The sequence below is a fragment of the Priapulus caudatus genome, unplaced genomic scaffold, assembly GCF_000485595.1.
Source record: "Priapulus caudatus unplaced genomic scaffold, Priapulus_caudatus-5.0.1 Scaffold873, whole genome shotgun sequence".
NCBI lineage: Eukaryota > Metazoa > Priapulida > Priapulimorpha > Priapulimorphida > Priapulidae > Priapulus > Priapulus caudatus.
The window spans coordinates 1,540-19,316 of NW_014577934.1; the positions used below are offsets into that span (position 1 = coordinate 1,540).

A 17,777-nucleotide genomic window follows, 5' to 3' on the forward strand; every position below is an offset into this window, starting at 1 on the left:
TAATGAAGAAGACTCAAACGAGGAGTAGATTATCTCACGTACATGTAAGACGCTTAAGTGATAATGTTCTCTGAATACATTAACCCTATTATGCTATCTATGTTAATTTATGTGTGATACCACAGTGTTTTTACAATATGTAATTGAAAAAATTGTTGAAAATGAAAGAATTCAGTTCAACATATGGTAAGTATTTGTACTAGTCTACTAGTCATGCATGAGTGCATCGACTGCAGAAAAACTCGGTTGTAATGAAATATTTACATTTTGATGAAGACGACTGGGATGAGGAGTAGATTACTCCAAGTACATGTAAGACACTCGCCAAGTTGCCATATTTTTTGGATACATTAATTCCCGAGTGTTACCACAACTGTTTTTACATTAATGTAAAGGAAGAAATTGTTGAAAATGAAATAATTCAGTTCAACGTATGGTTGGTATTTGTACATATAGGCCTACTAGTCATTAAATATGAGCGCATCAACTGCAGGAACTCTGTTGTCATGAAATATTTACATTCCGATTAAGAAGACTCGGGCAAGTAGAATACCCTATGCAAGACTCTCAAGTGGCAATGTTCTCTTGATACATTAACCAAGTAATAATTATTTATGTGTGATATCACAACTGTTTTTACATTAATTTAAATGAAGAAATTGTTGAAAATGAAAGAATTCGAATGACCGCTATTTCCTTCTAAAAATAAAAATAATGTATCAGTTCATTTGTGTGTATATATATATATATATGTGTGTGTGTGTGTGTGTGTGTGTGTGTGTGTGTGTGTGTGTGTGTGTGTGTGTGTGTGTGTATGTGTGCGTGCGTGCGTGTGTGCGTGCGTGCGTGCGTACGTGCGTGTGTGGATGGGACCCGGATATGGGTGGGGTGGAGTAGGACCTCTATCACTCACTCTTCTCTACAGTTTCCAAATCTGAAACTAAATTCTTCTAGGTTAGGTTTGAATTGAAAATTCAAATGACCACTAAATCCATCTAACAATTAATGTGTCAGTTCATTTATGCGCGCGCGCGCGTGTGTGTGTGTGTGTGTGTGTGTGTGCGTGTGCGTGTGCGTGTGCGTGCGCGTGCGCGTGCGCGTGCGCGTGCGCGCGCGCGTGCGTGAGTGCGTGCGTGCGTGTGTGTGTGTTTCATGTTTGTAGGGCCTCACTCTTCTGTACGGGTTTCCCATCTATGCAGACTAATTACTGTTCATGTTCATAACTCCCATAGAGTAATACACAATTATCTAATAATGGACATAAGATGGCGCTATAGTTTCTGCTAATTACCATAGCTAATTAATGTAAAACTTTTTGTACTGACGAGTTATGAATTCTTTCGTGGTGATTTTTATACTAATTCTAATATGCAAAAATTCAGATACCAGAGGTGGGTCACAAAAGTTAAAATCTAAACACATTTTGTATGTTCGGCCCACGATCTACTCGCATTATTTGGCTAACCTTGATCACGACAACGATGGGTTTCGCCCAAGGTAGAGCTTCCGAGAATCCTTCCAGTAGAACATCGGCGAACATCTTCTCTGCTATCAGGGCGACGCGTTCCGCTCTACTGTCCACCGGTATCTTGTTATCCCGCAACTCTTCCTGCGTAGGAATATATTGCGATGACTTTAAATACCGCTATTGTAGCTTGACACCGTCACTAACTTAAACGTTTACGAATAAAGTTGGTGACTTTAAGTGTAGAAAACCAATTGGGTAGTTAATAGACTAAAGCATGCAACTACGGGTTTGCGGATTTCGCGTACGCTACAATAATCAAATGTTTTAGTTTCTATAATGAAATGCTGACTCTCTGTATTTATTCCTAGTGAATTCTTTTGGTATACGTTTTGCAAATCCCAGCTTTAAGAGTAGGGTGAATTAAACGATCGGACGCCTCCTTGCGGTAGAACGCGAAGGGTAGCCACCCGCATCACATACAAAACTTGCTTTATAGGAATAAAGGGACAGCACTGCAGCACAATAAAATTTGTGAATGCAGATAAAAGTGACAATAATTAGTTAGCGGATATCGAACTCGTGGTACTAACCAGGAGTCCTTTTCCTTTCTTGTGCGCCTCTTGGGCCGCGGCGCTCGCAGCGCCATCGTTCGCGTCCGATTTGTGCGTCAGCGAAACATCGTCCAAGCGCATGGACGAGCCGTTCTTAAATGGCTGCACAGAAATAAAGATACAGGTAACTGCCATTACCAACAAAACACATAATTATGCAAAAAAAATTCATTAGCAAATTTTTACTAAACACATGTTCCTTACATTCTCAAAACGTGTGATGGCGCGTAGCAGCTATATAAGTTTGCATTGGTTATTACATGCAGTTCATCCGTGCACGAAGGCGACACCTAGGTGATATTGTTGAGACATTGCAAGAAAACCATTTACGAAGTAATTCTCTCATCAAAATTTGATTAAATTGGTTAGAATTTACCAGCAGCCTCATAATGGTAATGGGCTCTTGAGTGTATATATCTATCGTATATACCTTTTTCGTTTTATCATTGTCGGAATCGTCTTCATCCTTCGTAGACTTCGACGATATGCAGCCCATTATGAAGAGAGTTCAGCGACCTCTATATATATAGGAGACAGCATACGGGACGGTTATACACTCATTCCCCATGTGCATGGTTTACCTGTGCCCTGGCTTACCGTGCGAATAAACCAGTTTACGGACGAGGGTGGTGCGTAGGGCAGAACGCATCACATTGTTTAATCGTACGGTGATTAGATACTCTACCACGGCGAGTTAAATTAGCAAGCATTCCGAAACTGTATAGAATCAACAAGTATGTAATTGTGTGTAAATGTTCAACTGGCTTGTACATTAGGTAGTTCTCCTCTGCAGCTATATAGTTCTCCTCTGCAGCTATAGTTCTCCTCTGCATGTAGGTGTGTGATCTGTTACATATACAGCGCACCGCTTCTCTCCCAGCAGAATCAATTAACATGGACCCATTTACTGCAAGAAGCAACTGTACTGGAGAGGAGCAGGAAGCGAAAGTGTATATAATAGTAGTCTCTTGCCTATCGGGCATTTTCAGTATGTCATTCACGTTTGCTTGTCACGGGTGGACGAGCTAGACTACACGTACAGCAGTAGTATGTATACTATCGACAACTATTGAACGTCACCGCGTACAATCTAATCCATATAATTTATTTTAATTCATAATCGACTCTAAAGAAGCTGATATGACAGCGAAAAATGGTCTGGATTAGGTAATTCTATACTAGTCACCCTTTAGCTATCAATCTGTCGCTGTGTGTGTATTTTACTCCGCATTCTCTCTTCTTTTTCGCACACACACACGCGCGCGCACACACACACACACACACACACACACACACACACACACACGCGCGACACGCACGCACGCAGACACACACAACACACACGCACGCACCGCACCACTCACGCACGACACGCGACGCACTAACAGACATCCACGACACACCTATACACACACACACACACACACACCACCACAAAACACAGCACACGAACCCCCACACACACACACACATATATATATATATATATATAATATATATATATATAGGCCTATATGCTAACCGATTACTTTCCAACAAGTCTGTGTATTATAAGTCTGCGTCACTATTCAAACGCATGAAAGCCTGATGAGCAATATCTAACCAACTAGCATCTACTCATCGAGTGAACATTGAACGCGAACTGTCTACTCGGCGAGATTACAGCAGGCATATAATATCTTGGTCATAACCGGATACTAAATGGAGCGCCTTATACGCGCAAACAGCACAGCATGCAGACAGACAGATAAACGAGCCTAATATACAACGCTCGGCGCACACACACGCTCAAAGCAGGTACACACACACACGCACGCACGCACACACACACATATATACTCACACGCGCGCACGCACGCACATATACACACGCGCGCACGCACTCACGCCGTGCACGCCCCGCGCACGCCGCACGCACACACATGGATCACACATTTCGGCGCAACGACACCACACAACACACACCCACCCACACACAACACACACACAACCCACACACACACACACACAACAAACATTATAGATAATATATTATATATTATATAATACATCATATATATACTAGCGGCGATTAACCGGCGTGCACCGAGGGAATCAGTGGCGTTTACTCAGTTGTGACGCCCTTGGTTGAAAGGAAAATACCCAAAACTTCGATACTATCTATTCTATCAATGAGCATCAATCATGCATCCATCCATCAATCGCATTTCATGTGCATCCCATCCCATCCCATCCATCGCACCGCATCCCATCCAGCGTGCATGACCATTCATCGCGACACGCACGCCACGCACGCCAACGCACGCACACACACTATACACACGCACGCACGCCATATACACACTGCGCGACGCACGCAACGCACGCCTCACGCACACATCACATACACACTACCGCCACGCACGCCACCACACACACCCCACACACACACCACACCATCACACACACACACACGCACACACACACGCCACGCGCGCGCCGCGGCCCGCTGCGCGCACACACATTATACTACCACGCGCGCACGCACGCACGCACGCACGCACGCACCACCAGCACGCACACACACACACATATACCACACGCCCGCACGCTGCGCACCCGCGCTCGCACGCACATTAACCACACCGCGCCACGCCACGCACGCACGACGCACACACACATACACCACATACAGCGCACGCAAACACACACACCACAATCCACACACACACACACACACAACACGCACACACACACATCAACACATACACCACACACACACAAGTATATACTTATATATATATATATATATATATATATATATACACGCACGCACGCACGCACGCACGCACGCACGCACGCACGGACACACGTACTTACAGAGGGGTAGGGGAAAAGAGAACGCCGGAGGGGCCCGAACTGCTAATGTTCGCCTATAAAATCAGAAACCAGATTTGAATAAAATGAATGGTGTATATAGTCAGGTATATATATAGTCCGGTAGACGTACATTTACTCTACTTGCTATGGCCAGAGCGAACAAGTCTGAAAACTCTACAAACGAGGGCGCTGAAACTATAAGGCAGATGACGGTGATGAGTGGACTTGACCCAGTTACAAATGTACACCAAAACGTTGCGTAGGCATGCAGTCACCGTTTGATGAATTTTTTTAGCTGCATGAATCTCATCACGACTATTTTTATAAGGTAAATAATTTGTGTACGTGTCCGTGCGTGCATGCGTACCTGCATGCGTGTCCGTGTATATGGTGGTATAAGCGTGAAGAGGTGTGTGTGTGTGTGTATGCGTGCGCGTATTAATGTTGCCATGTTCCTATTCTCCAGTTAGCCTAGGTTATCTTTAGATTATACTGCGTAAAAAACACATCTATATATAGTAAATGATCTTTTCTCTGATAACGTCTGCGCCCGTACGATTCTAGTATATCTAAAACTCGTCGATGCCCTTTAACTTTTGAAAATCATGGAGCAGCATATCAATATGAAATAGATGGTATATAGTGGTATGAGATAGAGGCGTAGCAAGTTCCTTACCAGCGTAATATGAATTCAGCGGTTTTCCATCCGTTTTTGTCGTGTTCGTAGAGAGAGTTTACACTGTATAGCGAGTATTCAGTCCTGTATAGTGGAACGCGCGACAGTGGCACGCCTTCGTCCCGTTCACGCCTAACCGTTCAGCAGCTCCACCAAATTCGTACTCCCAGGTTTATGGGCAGGTAGTGCGCGAGAACGTGTGTCTGTGTATGTGACGGAGAACCCACGGTTCACTGATCAGCTCCGCTAAACTATTCGGGCAAAACTTGTTCCGACTGAGAGCTATTGTTAACACGAGTAAAGCGGTAGCCATTGTGAATTCACGGTTTTCTTTTTGCTGCATTCGTATGGCGCCCATTCATATACTTGCCGCATGATATACAAGTTCCCTCCGCCAGAAAGGAAACATAGTTTATAAACTATTATTAGCATATGCGTGCTTTGATAAGATTAAATAAATAAGACATAGGCAGTGACGAATCTCCGGTATGATGACTTGCAATAGATTATTGAAATAGTTATTGAATAGTAATTGAAGTGTAGGCGTATGGTATTTCTATTGGTGCCTCTGCCAACTGGAACGACGCATATATTTACACTAATATTTTCACGCTAAAAAATTTACTCTCAATGCACGCGATATAGAAAAAAGGACTGAACAATTATTGACACTTTTTTCTTGTATTCATTTTTATCGTACAAAAGTACATACACAAGACACAATCTAGCACATACATATAATGCGAAATAATAATCATCGGCCAAGTCAGAACTCGTGTACAGCAGCAGCACAGCCTGACTCTGAAGGATAGAAATAACGCGATGTTACTTGGCACTATAGATATAATGGCGAACTAGACTAAATACAGATATCTGTATATATTGGCAGCGGATCTGTATATAGTCGTAGCGGTTCACTACGGCGGAACTATACTTCATGATAGCTAAACGTAACAAATCAATGATAGACGAGGTCGTCTATGACCGGTATCTATTGGCGTTATTGTACCGTACACGTGTATTTTTCACCTGCGTTGTATCTGAGTCTTTAGTTAGTGTTCATACATATACCTGTTGTTAAGCCTGCTATATCTACCGCCGAAAACGAGTATCATACTAATTAATATTAACTATAGCTTCGAGGGACGATGTGAGCTTACGATAGCGACTGGCACTGTGTCAAGTGCATACTCGTAAATAATATGCCGTAACGCGATATATTGTACTAGCATTGTTGTCTCCTATTCAATTTCTTTTCGTATAAATTAATTTACTTCATAAACTGTTATATATATATATTGGATGAGCTATATCTAAATAGCGTAGATACATTGATTTAAGCTCCGCTATTAATATATTTGCTGGAGAAAACAATTTGCGAATCTTCGAAGTTTCGATTCGTCCGACGGCGATGCAGTGCGCATGCGTAAGCAGGTGTCTGTCTCTACGTGAAGCAGACTGACCCCACCTCGAAACCGAACGCTTGATGAGGCAGCCCGTAGTCTTGTGGTAGGAAATCGACTAGCGGCATCTGGTTGAGTTTATTGGTTACCACTTCCAGAATGGTTTTGCTATACGAATGTCGACTCTGAAACGTGAGACGGAGCCTTGTCACGATATTATGTACAATCAAGAGTCCGTAATAGAGAGTCTCTGTTATGTACTCTTAGTACAATGAATGAATCACCACGTCACCATATTATATCAATAGTTGCTGACCCATCTCTCATAATAATTGCATACCATTCTAATACTGGTCAGCCTATCCTAATAGAACACAATTTATGTAACCATCGATGCATCATGATCCAAAATAACGATGCTAGTAAGTTAGGAGATGATAAGAAAATATTAGCTCTTGGTACATATATCTAGTGGTGTTCTTCTGCACTCATTCAGACGATAATTCGAGATATACGTGCGCGGCACATCGCTGTGTACGTCATGCACACTATAAACTGAGCGCAGGTCAGGACTATATTTGGCACTAGTCGAATCGGGTTTACTTGTGTCTTGGTCAATTCTTCCGCTACTAATGACCTTGTGGAATGTATACTGCCAGGGGCTGATCTAGGATTGACGCAAATGACGCCCTAAAGCCTAGCGCAGACTTGCGACTTTTGGTTGCTCGTCGCTGCAACCTGCAACCGCCTGCGATCGGTTGCACGCTTCACCGTGTGTGCGCACACATGCGATTTCGAAGCGATTTCGGATCGATTGGGAGCGACAAGTTGCTGAAAATCAAACCAATTTGATTTCTTGCAACTCGTTGCAAGCGACCAGAATCGCTACGAGTTGCAGTTGCACGTTCCCGCAGACAGCGATTTCACAGCAATTTCGACTGCGATTCTAGAATCGCAGCCGAGTTGCATTGAAAAGTCGCAAGTCTGCGCTAGGCTTAACTCGCGCGGGGACTGGCCCACTCACCTGGCATCCATCATATATGACCGTCGGTAGGATCGCATCGGGACTGAACTGCTGTTCGTTTGCTCCAAGCAGGCTGATGGCTAGTCCGTGACTGTAGTTCTCCAGGTTGTACCAGCCGACTGAGTTTATGCAACTGTAGGTGAAGTTCTGACGAGCGTGTGCGTGTAGCAGGCGTAGGAATGTCATCTGCACTTCCCCGACGCCCTCGTACGTAAACTGCAGACGAAAAGTAAGATTTTCAGCTCGCATGCAGTTCACCAATGTAAGAAGGAAAACGACGCTATTGTAAACAGGGCCACAATTAAAAATATCTTTGTTTGCCCTCACCCGACCCAGGCTGAAAAGTCTGGGTAGGTAGGTAGGCTTTTTTCAAGGGCGGGGGTCTTTTTACAAATTCAGCATGGTGTCTACATGCTCGGGTGTGCTTGAGTGGAGGTACCTTTTATGTTGAATGTTCGTTTTGCTTGGTACATATAATGTATTGCCTACATATTTATATAATGTACAGTGATTTATGCAATCGCGAAATTAACAGGAGACGTGAATCAATATCGCATCACGAGAACGCGCATCAGCCAATTAAGCTCCGTTAATTAGTTCCGATTAATTCCGATGACACGCTCTAATGACGAATTATCGTGAATTTATGCGCGAATGGATGCCATATCACACGACATCAAAAACTCGCATACCTGAAATCCACCTCGTAAACTACTGAACCACTTGATACTTGCTTCTTTATCCCAGGGGATGTTCGGCATCTAGGAATAAATAAAAAAGATAAAAACTAGTCTCATACGAACCACTGACTCGTGTCTCATCGTGTGCATCAAAAGATATGATTATGCCCTTCATGCTATGTCCGTTTTACCTTGGATGCGTGAGAATCTGGGTAGACGCATGTTTCTACATCCAATGCGGTCTTATTGCAGTACACCTGTATTGAATCACTGATGTGACCAAGATTTGGATCTATCCAATACCAGCCTGCGATGAAACAACGATATACTCATAATGAATCATGCGTGCGTATATTCGAACCGAATTCATCTATACGCTGGTCAAAGCATGCAGTAAAATAGGAGTGATGTGGAGTCATACAGACGTCTAGTAGTTAGAGACGCACCGTTTTCGTAGCCATCGTGACCAAGAAACAGATCGCGGCAAGTGCGGGGTGGGTTGCCTTGAGTGCCTAGAGGCGCCTTCATGTTCCTGATCTCCCGTTTCATTTCTATCATCTCGTCGACTACTTTATTCAACTAGGAAATAAATATATATATATATATATATATATATATATAATAGTTATACGAACAGCGAACAGGCATGTGTCTCTGTGACCCTATGCAACGATGAAATTGCGATTTTACAGTGAACTCAAACCTATACGCTGACTCCGTGTAGAGTATCGTTTGGCGAAAGCATTTACATCACCCGATAATTCAATTATTTTGTATAAATTGAAATAGGTGTACTTGCTTGATCAATGGATTATACGTAAAACCAAAAGTTTAAAATAATTTGCTATTAAAAACTAATTAATTGAAGCTGAAGCGTGTATTATACGCCGGTGTCACCTGGGTGAAAAACTCCAGAGTTTTGTTATCTGGCTTCCCATCGGACACGTCATCATTGCGAGCATTTAAGTGCCTCCGCCGTTCCCTGGCCCTCCGCTTTTCCTGCCGAGCCGCTCTCCGCGCCGCTTTTGAGTCTTCAATTTGCGTGACGCCATCCACTGCGTCTTGCGTGACCTCATCCGAGAGTTCGTCACCTTGCGTGTCGTCATCAAAGGAATCGTCACCTTGCATGACGTCATCAAAGGGATCGTCACCTTGCATGACGTCATCAAAGGGATCGTCACCTTGCATGACGTCATCAAAGGGATCGTCACCTTGCATGACGTCATCAAAGGGATTGTCAGCTTGCATGACGTCATCGTAGCTTATAGATCGACGTATTCTTCGACTTCTTTGTAAGAACTCTACAGCATATTCGGCCGGGAATACATTTCCTTCGCCCGGCGGCCCCTGCCGAAAATATTTACCGGTTAAATGAATACCCATACTGGCGCTTCGATTAATAAGCGATGGTCAGAAAGTGGATCTTGCCTATTTCATGGTTTGCTTAATCCACATACCGCAGGTCCAGCTGTGCCAAGGGGACCTGGATCGCCCTTAGGGCCACGTGCTCCTTCTGCGCCCTTCGGTCCCGAAAGACCTTCAATACCCTAAATAGCAAAAAGCGTAAGACAATTACGTTATTATTCGCATGATAACTGCTTCTAATCTGTGTCATCATATCTCGAAAAATAAGAACAGCGGAATGATCATCTGTAAGTTAATATTTTTATCTGGAAATATTCATTCTATTTAATGACGTGAAACAGGTTTATACGTACTGGCAATCCGGGTGGTCCGTCTGCGCCCGGTATACCGACCGGGCCTAGCGGTCCCTGAAAAAGGAGTTCTCATCAATGATGATGAATATTACCATCGCGATTACATTCAGACAAAAGTAAACACATAAAGTAGTGACAATACAGTACAGTACATGAAGCTTTACCTTGTCCGTTGAAAATTTTACTCACTTGATCGCCTTTGGGTCCTGGAGGGCCAGTAATTCCACTCGTACCTTTTTCCCCTTTCGTTCCGGGTAATCCGTTTTCTCCAAGCTTGCCTATCTCTCCCGCGTGACCCTAATCAAAATATACACGCGCGTATAAACGCATATTATATCAAGAGCTAATAATACCTAGGTATTATTAGCTTTTGATTATATGTATAAATAGAAAATGTCAGTCAATAAAAACAACAGCATATACAATATATGCTGTTGTTTCTATTCACTGACACTTCCTAATGACTAGGAAAGAAAAAGACGATGTTCTGCATATGACTGTTAAGTTGGACTGAACGAGGCTAATCAACCTGCTACATACCTTGATACCTCTATGTCCCCGTTTACCCCTTGATCCCCTCGGTCCTGAAGTACCCTAAGATGCAAATAGAAGTTAACCATTAATTCGTACAATTCTCGATAAATGCTTACAAGACGCGGCGTCATGCACAAAACTGTTAGATACGTGAAAAGCGCGTTCACGTCGTTCATAATTTCAAAGCTTTATCTTATGCTTTTAGTATTGCAACATAATATGATAATGTATCTACGTGATTGCCAAAAAATCTATACATACTATTGGACCAACAGCACCAGGTTTTCCTTCTGGTCCTGGCAAGCCAACCTCCCCCTACAACAAAAGTGCTAATTATATTAATAACTATTATATATATTATATATTATTTAATAATTAATTAATCAATTTATTTATGTATGCATGCATATGATTATACATTTATTTATTTATTAATTTTTCTTATCTACATATTTATACATGTTTATATATATATATATATATATATATATATATATATATATATATACTATATGTTCATATATGTACATGCTTGACTCTCGACTATTCAGTGAGAGTCACAAACCATATCATTATTTCTAAAAGTAAATGTGTGGTGACGCTTCACGTACGCAGGTCCAGGCGGGCCCCTGACACCTTGCGAGCCTGATGGCCCACGGTCCTTTGCGGTCCTGGCGCGCCATCATTGCCTTGCGGCCTGGAATACCGCTATTGCCCTTCTCTCCGCCGTGACCGTATTCCCCTTGAGGACCGGGAGGTCCCGGTTGTCCCTAAATGCGTAAAAGCAACGAAACAATATATATCAACTTGCACTAGCGGTGTATTGAACGGCTAATTATATTATATAGACGAATATATACTATATATATATATACATACATAATGTATATACTAGTATATATGTATAATATATATATAATATATATATATATACGGCTAAGTATTGTATAGGGTAACGATACATACAGTTTTTCCAGAAGGCCCATGAGGTCCGGCTGGTCCGGCTGGACCCAGGCTGCCCGGTTTTCCAGGGGCTCCCGGTAAGCCATCCTCGCCTGAGGATCCTACCATTCCCTTCTCTCCAGTGGGACCCTCCAGTCCAGGAAGACCTGGGAATCCAGTCAATCCCTGGGAAACACTCAGAGTGTTGTAGAATACTAACACCGGCGCACGCACACGCACGAGCACACACACGCACGTACGCACGCACGCACGCACGCACGTACGCACACACTCACGCACGCACGCACGCACCCTTGGACGGACACATGAGCACAAACGCACACACACGCGCGCACGTACGCACGCACGCATGCATGCACGTACGCATGCACGCACGCATGCACGCACGCACGCGTGTACCCGCACCACACATATGGTAACAGGACGAGCAAACGCACATACTGACGCACATTCAGGCACACGCTCAGGTACGACTGTTAACAGTACGAGCAATATCCAAAAACCCAACGTGTGTATACTAAGCTATATAAATTACTGGAATTCTTTAATTGGTTGTATTTAGTGTATTTTATTAAGTGCCAATAAGCGACGATACGGTAAGTAAGGTATAATAAGCACGCACTGGCTCTCCTTTAATTCCCTCAACTCCTGGTCTTCCTCGCGGTCCCGGGGGACCTTGCAAGCCCATCTTTCCAGGGTCGCCTTTTAAACCTTCAAGCCCACGAGAACCCTGTACAAAGGAATACATATGTTTGCGTTAGAACTTCCTCGTTTACAATGACTAGGCTTTCTAGCACTTTTATGGCAAAGGATTATCGATAGGCGAGTTCGGAAAAATAGCTATCATGCATGATACACTTACCGGCTCGCCATCTCTGCCTGGAGGCCCGGGTTTGCCTGTCGCTGCCGTTTCTCCTTTGAACCCGCGTGGTCCTTCTGATCCCGGTGGACCAGGAATTCCAGGCTCCCCCTGTGAAACGATACGTTAGTCAATCAACCGCTTTCTAGTAGACGTAGAATACGTAGAATACGTATAATACGTAGAATATAAGTGTATGATATGATCTGATTGCTCATGTCATGCGATCGATGCACGTACCCTAGGTCCTACATGTCCTGGGCCACCGATAGGGCCTGGTGGGCCAGGAGGTCCTTTGGTTCCATGGTTGCCCTGGTTTCCTTTCTCACCGGATAATCCTGGCAATCCCTATCAGACACGTTCCAGTCAAAAGTGTACTCATAATGCTGGCAACCTTTGTTAATACTATTTCTAATGCACATAGAATGTAATTCTCATATTAATATGTTTCTCCTGAATATGTTTCTCATGTGCGTTATACATTATGACAACAATGATACATATCGTGATAAAGCTGTTTAGACAAACCACTACTTACTGGAGTTCCAGGCGTTCCATATCCCTTTGGACCAAGTGGGCCATCACTACCCTAAAGATGTTAAAATTAAACAACAGACACAAATGTCAAATGATTATCACTTGTTGTAATTTCCGCGTTTGAATAAACTGTATTTGTATTAACTTAAAATAAAAGTGTCAAATACACTGTAGCTCACCACAAAAAAGGACACAAATGAGTGAGTGAGAAGAAGTCAGTTTTAATTGAGCAACCATCGACGTACATTATAGAATCGAAGAGTATATATGGGAGAACTCCCATTATATACTCTTGATAATTATATGTGTAATTTTTTATGTGAAAATAAATGTTTGAGATGCGAAAGTCTGAGATGTGGGTGAGTGATGGCGTTTCACCTAAATGATCGCCATTTAACGTTTTTATAGTATTCAGATTCAGGCACTGCCTAAAAGCGGAGCTCCCGATGTGTAACGTGTAAGATTGAGAGGATACGCTTATTCCACGTAGCTGCTATATACCACGTGACAATGGTGCTTCCCTGCCCATAACACAACTTTTGTCAAAGGTTAATTGGTTGTATGGAAGTGTTTACTTCGTATGAGTTTTTCTAGGCGGTAGCACACGGTTGCCATCTGTATATCGCAATAATAATTTATAAACCAAAATTAATCACAATTTATGACGGTAGATGGCGCTATATCCACTTTGATGTTTCTTAGCGATGGCGTTCGAAATAAATAGGTTATGCTGCGTTCCGACATGTTTTGTAAAACTTCACTCTAATATAGACGTTTTATCGGCAGGGTGGAGAGGAAATACCAATTTTGCATTAAAGATATTGTCAATGAAATCTTGTAAAACGAACCAGACAAGTGTGACACCACAGACTGTTATCTGCGTGTCTATATAATATGCTATATAATTGCCAAAACCTACCTAATTTGCATAATTTTTTTTTAAATATCAAAACCCCTGTAATACGTTTTGGGGCCAGCCCTTATTCATTCACATACCAAAAATGAGCAAAATCTGTTTAACCTGAACTGACTAATGGCAATTTCCATTTTTGCCAAAAAATTGCCGTGGCTCGAAAGTACGTCGACTGGCGTGCTCCAAAATAGGACGTTCAAACCTCTCCCATAGCAGTAACAACTATACCCAATTTCAAACATGTGGGTCAAACAGTTCCTGAAACTGTTTATTGTTGACCGCAGCCAAATGTTGACGGAAGAACGGACGAACGTACGACAGACGACGACCCATGGAAATAGCTCATCTTGACGATGACAAGGTGATATCGACACGGATGTAACTAGTGGCATTTAGAAGAGTTTATAGATAGCAGACACCATTACCTTATTTCCCGGTTTTCCCATTTCACCTCTATGGCCCTGTTCTCCCAGTGGACCCTGTGGAAACAAAAGCGTATCTCAATGCAAATTGCCACAACAAGTTGGTTTTCAATCTATCAAACACATCAGCAGTCCTAATGCATATGAATATTGGATGACTATACTTACAGGAGGACCAGGTGGTCCCATACGACCTTGCCTTCCTTGTGGGCCTAATGGTCCATGCTCGCCTATGCTGCCCTTTAATCCTTTACTCCCGTGAGGTCCAATATCGCCCTATGTTAGACACAATATATCAAGAATACAGTGTGTATTGTTGAACACCTTCTAACAATACACTGTGTATTGTAGTAGGTACCTATGAGCTTTCAAGAATACAGTGTGTATTGTTGAACACCTTCTAACAATACACTGTGTATTGTAGTAGGTACCTAACAACTGTGTATTTAAATTCAATAAAATCAATCAAATAATTTCAATAAATTCATTTAAAAAAAGTCAATTTTAAGTTTACAAATCAAAAAGTAACTAATTAAAAAAAGAAAAAAAAGAAAAGAGAAGTATTGTTAGGTGTTCAACAATAAGCAGTGTATTGTTGAAAGCTCATAGGTACCTACCACAATACACAGTGTATTGTTGAAAGCTCGCTAACAATACACAGTGTATTGTCAAATGCCTAAACATACAACACACTGTGTATTGTTAGTTACCAGGATTATCTGACTAATAACATACACATCATAACATAATCACGCAATCACATCATATACTAATAAGTTTTAATAATCTATTATAATTCACTTCTGATATTACCTTATCTCCATCCTGTCCTGGTTCACCAACAGGACCAGGTGGTCCTGGGAAGCCCTGCAATAAATTGCAAATCATATAATTTACGACAATACCCATACCACATATGTTGCGTTGTTATTATACATATTGTCACTGTTGCGTGTATACCATATTACTCACTCCTTTTTATCATTACATTATGAATTATAACTTCAGCAGCTTTATCAAAGTGCAGCCATTTGATAAACATGTAGCATAGTACGGTACATACCTTTGGCCCCGTTCGTCCATCCCGACCACCTTCACCTGGTGATCCTTCCTCACCCTAGCAGCATAATAGCAACGGTATAGTGCGTGTATAACGTATGCGGGTCCTTACATAGACGCAATATAACCATTATAGCCCGGTGTTATAGTAAACAATGTTTATTCGACCCCTGTGATGTTTTACTTATTTGTTTGCCCAATATAAACGAACGTGCTGTATCAACCTAACTGTTGATCAAGTGAAGTGGAGCCATCCAAATTTCTTACCATGTCACCCTTCTGTCCAAAAGGACCCTCTGGGCCCAGTAGTCCAGGAGCTCCCTGATAAATATAATAACCAGTGTTATAATAGTCCCTACAAATATATAAATGGTGTATAGAGCTTGTTGTATTCGTATACACTTACGATATTATCAAGAATCCATAATAAAAAAGACGATAGATTTTCTATTAGGGAATCTTGATATTATACAATGCTAATAATGCAATCATGTACCATTAATAATTTATACTACTCACTGGTACGCCTTTTGGACCGGGATTCCCAGAATAGCCTTGACCTCCCTTTTCTCCGGTGGCTCCTGGGGGCCCTGGGGGACCCGCCTCTCCTTTAAATCCAGGATGACCCTGTCCAGTTATAAAGGTATGTGACAATAATATATAGTTGCTAATGCGTTTAATAAGAAACCATTTTTTTCAACACGCATGTTATCCAAGCGTCATTTGATATGCGGATCATTTCTCTTGCATACCACAGTTGACTCTAATAACGTAATTTAATGGAATAAAACATATTATTAGTATAGATTGGAAAGCGTTTTATAACCTGCGGTCCAGGGAAACCCCTTTCTCCTTGATAGCCCTGAAATCCAGGCGGGCCTGGTGGGCCGTCTGTCCCTCTCGGACCAGCAGGGCCAGCAGGACCTTCCTTCCCGGACTCTCCCGGGGATCCGGTTTCTCCTGGTGCTCCCGGTGGTCCAGGATGCCCTCGCTCACCTATTGGACCAGTCTCACCAGATTGCCCTTGAGGGCCAACGGGTCCCGGTGGTCCCTGTGGGCCATCTTGCCCAGGGGTTCCCTAAATGGATGAATTTTGTTGATTGTTTTTTGAAACTAATGAATTATTTTACCAACCTTTCATGAATTAATTAACACGTTTATTTCGGCTTATTTTAGCCTTTATTAGTTAAGTTAAATCCCTACCTACCTACCTTCATATTTACCTGCCTACCTACATACCTACCTACATACATACCCAACTTAACAACCCAACCACCTACCCACAAACCCACCAACCCACTCACCCACCCAGCCAACCAATCACCCACCCACCTAACCACACACTTACCCGTCCCTACTCATCATTTTTAAGAACTAGCGCGTAGTTTATTGTGTACTTACAGAGCTTCCCCGCTCGCCCGGCAGACCCGTGGGTCCTAGCTTTCCATCCGGCCCCTACAAGGTTCAATGTAAAGCACGATGTTACAGTTATTAAGTTGTACACTGACAAGACTGCACCATATTTTCTCAGATTTCGGTTATCGTTAATAGCACGTGTGTTTAAGCGGTACCTGAGAACCGGGAGGTCCTTGTAAACCAGGCTGACCAAGCATCCCTTGAGGTCCCTGATCTCCTTGTAGACCTGGTGGGCCTAACTGTCCATCTGACCCTTTTTGTCCGGCTGGTCCCGGTTGACCACGTATGCCACGGTGACCGGGTTGACCCTGGAAGACACAACGTCAATAATTGTAACTAAACAGTGTGGGCTAGAGTTTCAACACTAGACACATGCATGTACGCACGCACGCACGCACGCACGCACGCACGCACGCACGCACGCACGTACGCATACACACACACGCCCGCTAGCGCGCACACACACACACACACTTACACACACACACACACACACACACACACACACACACACACACACACACACACACACTACACACTACACACACACACACACACACACACACACACACACACACACACACACACACCACACACACACACACACACACACACACACACACACACACACACAC

General features: G+C 42.9%; 2 protein-coding genes across 2 annotated transcripts in view; both read right to left on the reverse strand.

The window, feature by feature from the left end:
• Positions 1–1,405: 1,405 nt before the first annotated feature.
• Positions 1,406–5,776, reverse strand: LOC106814112. Its single transcript, XM_014818389.1, has 4 exons — positions 5,615–5,776; positions 2,510–2,597; positions 2,059–2,181; positions 1,406–1,609 (listed from the first exon to the last, which is right to left on the reverse strand). Exons 2-4 carry the CDS (start codon positions 2,573–2,575, stop codon positions 1,406–1,408), a joined length of 393 nt encoding a protein of 130 aa, XP_014673875.1. The 5' UTR covers positions 2,576–2,597; positions 5,615–5,776.
• A 503-nt stretch (positions 5,777–6,279) lies between these two features.
• The window catches only part of LOC106814113 (collagen alpha-1(XI) chain-like), a 28,609-nt gene continuing 17,111 nt past the window's right edge, over positions 6,280–17,777 (reverse strand). Inside the window, exons 19-44 of the mRNA XM_014818391.1 lie at positions 17,298–17,450; positions 17,128–17,181; positions 16,553–16,804; positions 16,246–16,353; positions 15,994–16,047; positions 15,731–15,784; positions 15,481–15,534; positions 14,836–14,943; positions 14,671–14,724; positions 13,334–13,384; positions 13,036–13,143; positions 12,799–12,906; positions 12,559–12,666; positions 11,940–12,101; positions 11,663–11,743; positions 11,235–11,288; positions 10,980–11,033; positions 10,629–10,736; positions 10,440–10,493; positions 10,179–10,268; positions 9,619–10,068; positions 9,168–9,300; positions 8,913–9,028; positions 8,734–8,802; positions 8,042–8,257; positions 6,280–7,202 (exon numbers count right to left, since the gene is read on the reverse strand). Of these exons, the coding sequence (XP_014673877.1) occupies positions 7,059–7,202; positions 8,042–8,257; positions 8,734–8,802; positions 8,913–9,028; positions 9,168–9,300; positions 9,619–10,068; positions 10,179–10,268; positions 10,440–10,493; positions 10,629–10,736; positions 10,980–11,033; positions 11,235–11,288; positions 11,663–11,743; positions 11,940–12,101; positions 12,559–12,666; positions 12,799–12,906; positions 13,036–13,143; positions 13,334–13,384; positions 14,671–14,724; positions 14,836–14,943; positions 15,481–15,534; positions 15,731–15,784; positions 15,994–16,047; positions 16,246–16,353; positions 16,553–16,804; positions 17,128–17,181; positions 17,298–17,450 (2,997 nt within the window). The 3' untranslated portion in view covers positions 6,280–7,058. The remainder of the gene's footprint in view (positions 7,203–8,041; positions 8,258–8,733; positions 8,803–8,912; positions 9,029–9,167; positions 9,301–9,618; positions 10,069–10,178; positions 10,269–10,439; positions 10,494–10,628; positions 10,737–10,979; positions 11,034–11,234; positions 11,289–11,662; positions 11,744–11,939; positions 12,102–12,558; positions 12,667–12,798; positions 12,907–13,035; positions 13,144–13,333; positions 13,385–14,670; positions 14,725–14,835; positions 14,944–15,480; positions 15,535–15,730; positions 15,785–15,993; positions 16,048–16,245; positions 16,354–16,552; positions 16,805–17,127; positions 17,182–17,297; positions 17,451–17,777) is intronic.

What these genes read in the sequence shown, in the direction of transcription:
- LOC106814112 (XM_014818389.1), bottom strand. Translation starts at nt 2,575, where the DNA reads ATGGGCTGCATATCGTCGAAGTCTACGAAGGATGAAGACGATTCCGAC. An exon ending in ACAATGATAAAACGAAAAAG is followed by an intron (nt 2,182 to 2,509) that starts GTATATACGATA and finishes ATTTCTGTGCAG; the next exon opens with CCATTTAAGAACGGCTCGTC. An exon ending in AGAAAGGAAAAGGACTCCTG is followed by an intron (nt 1,610 to 2,058) that starts GTTAGTACCACG and finishes ATTCCTACGCAG; the next exon opens with GAAGAGTTGCGGGATAACAA.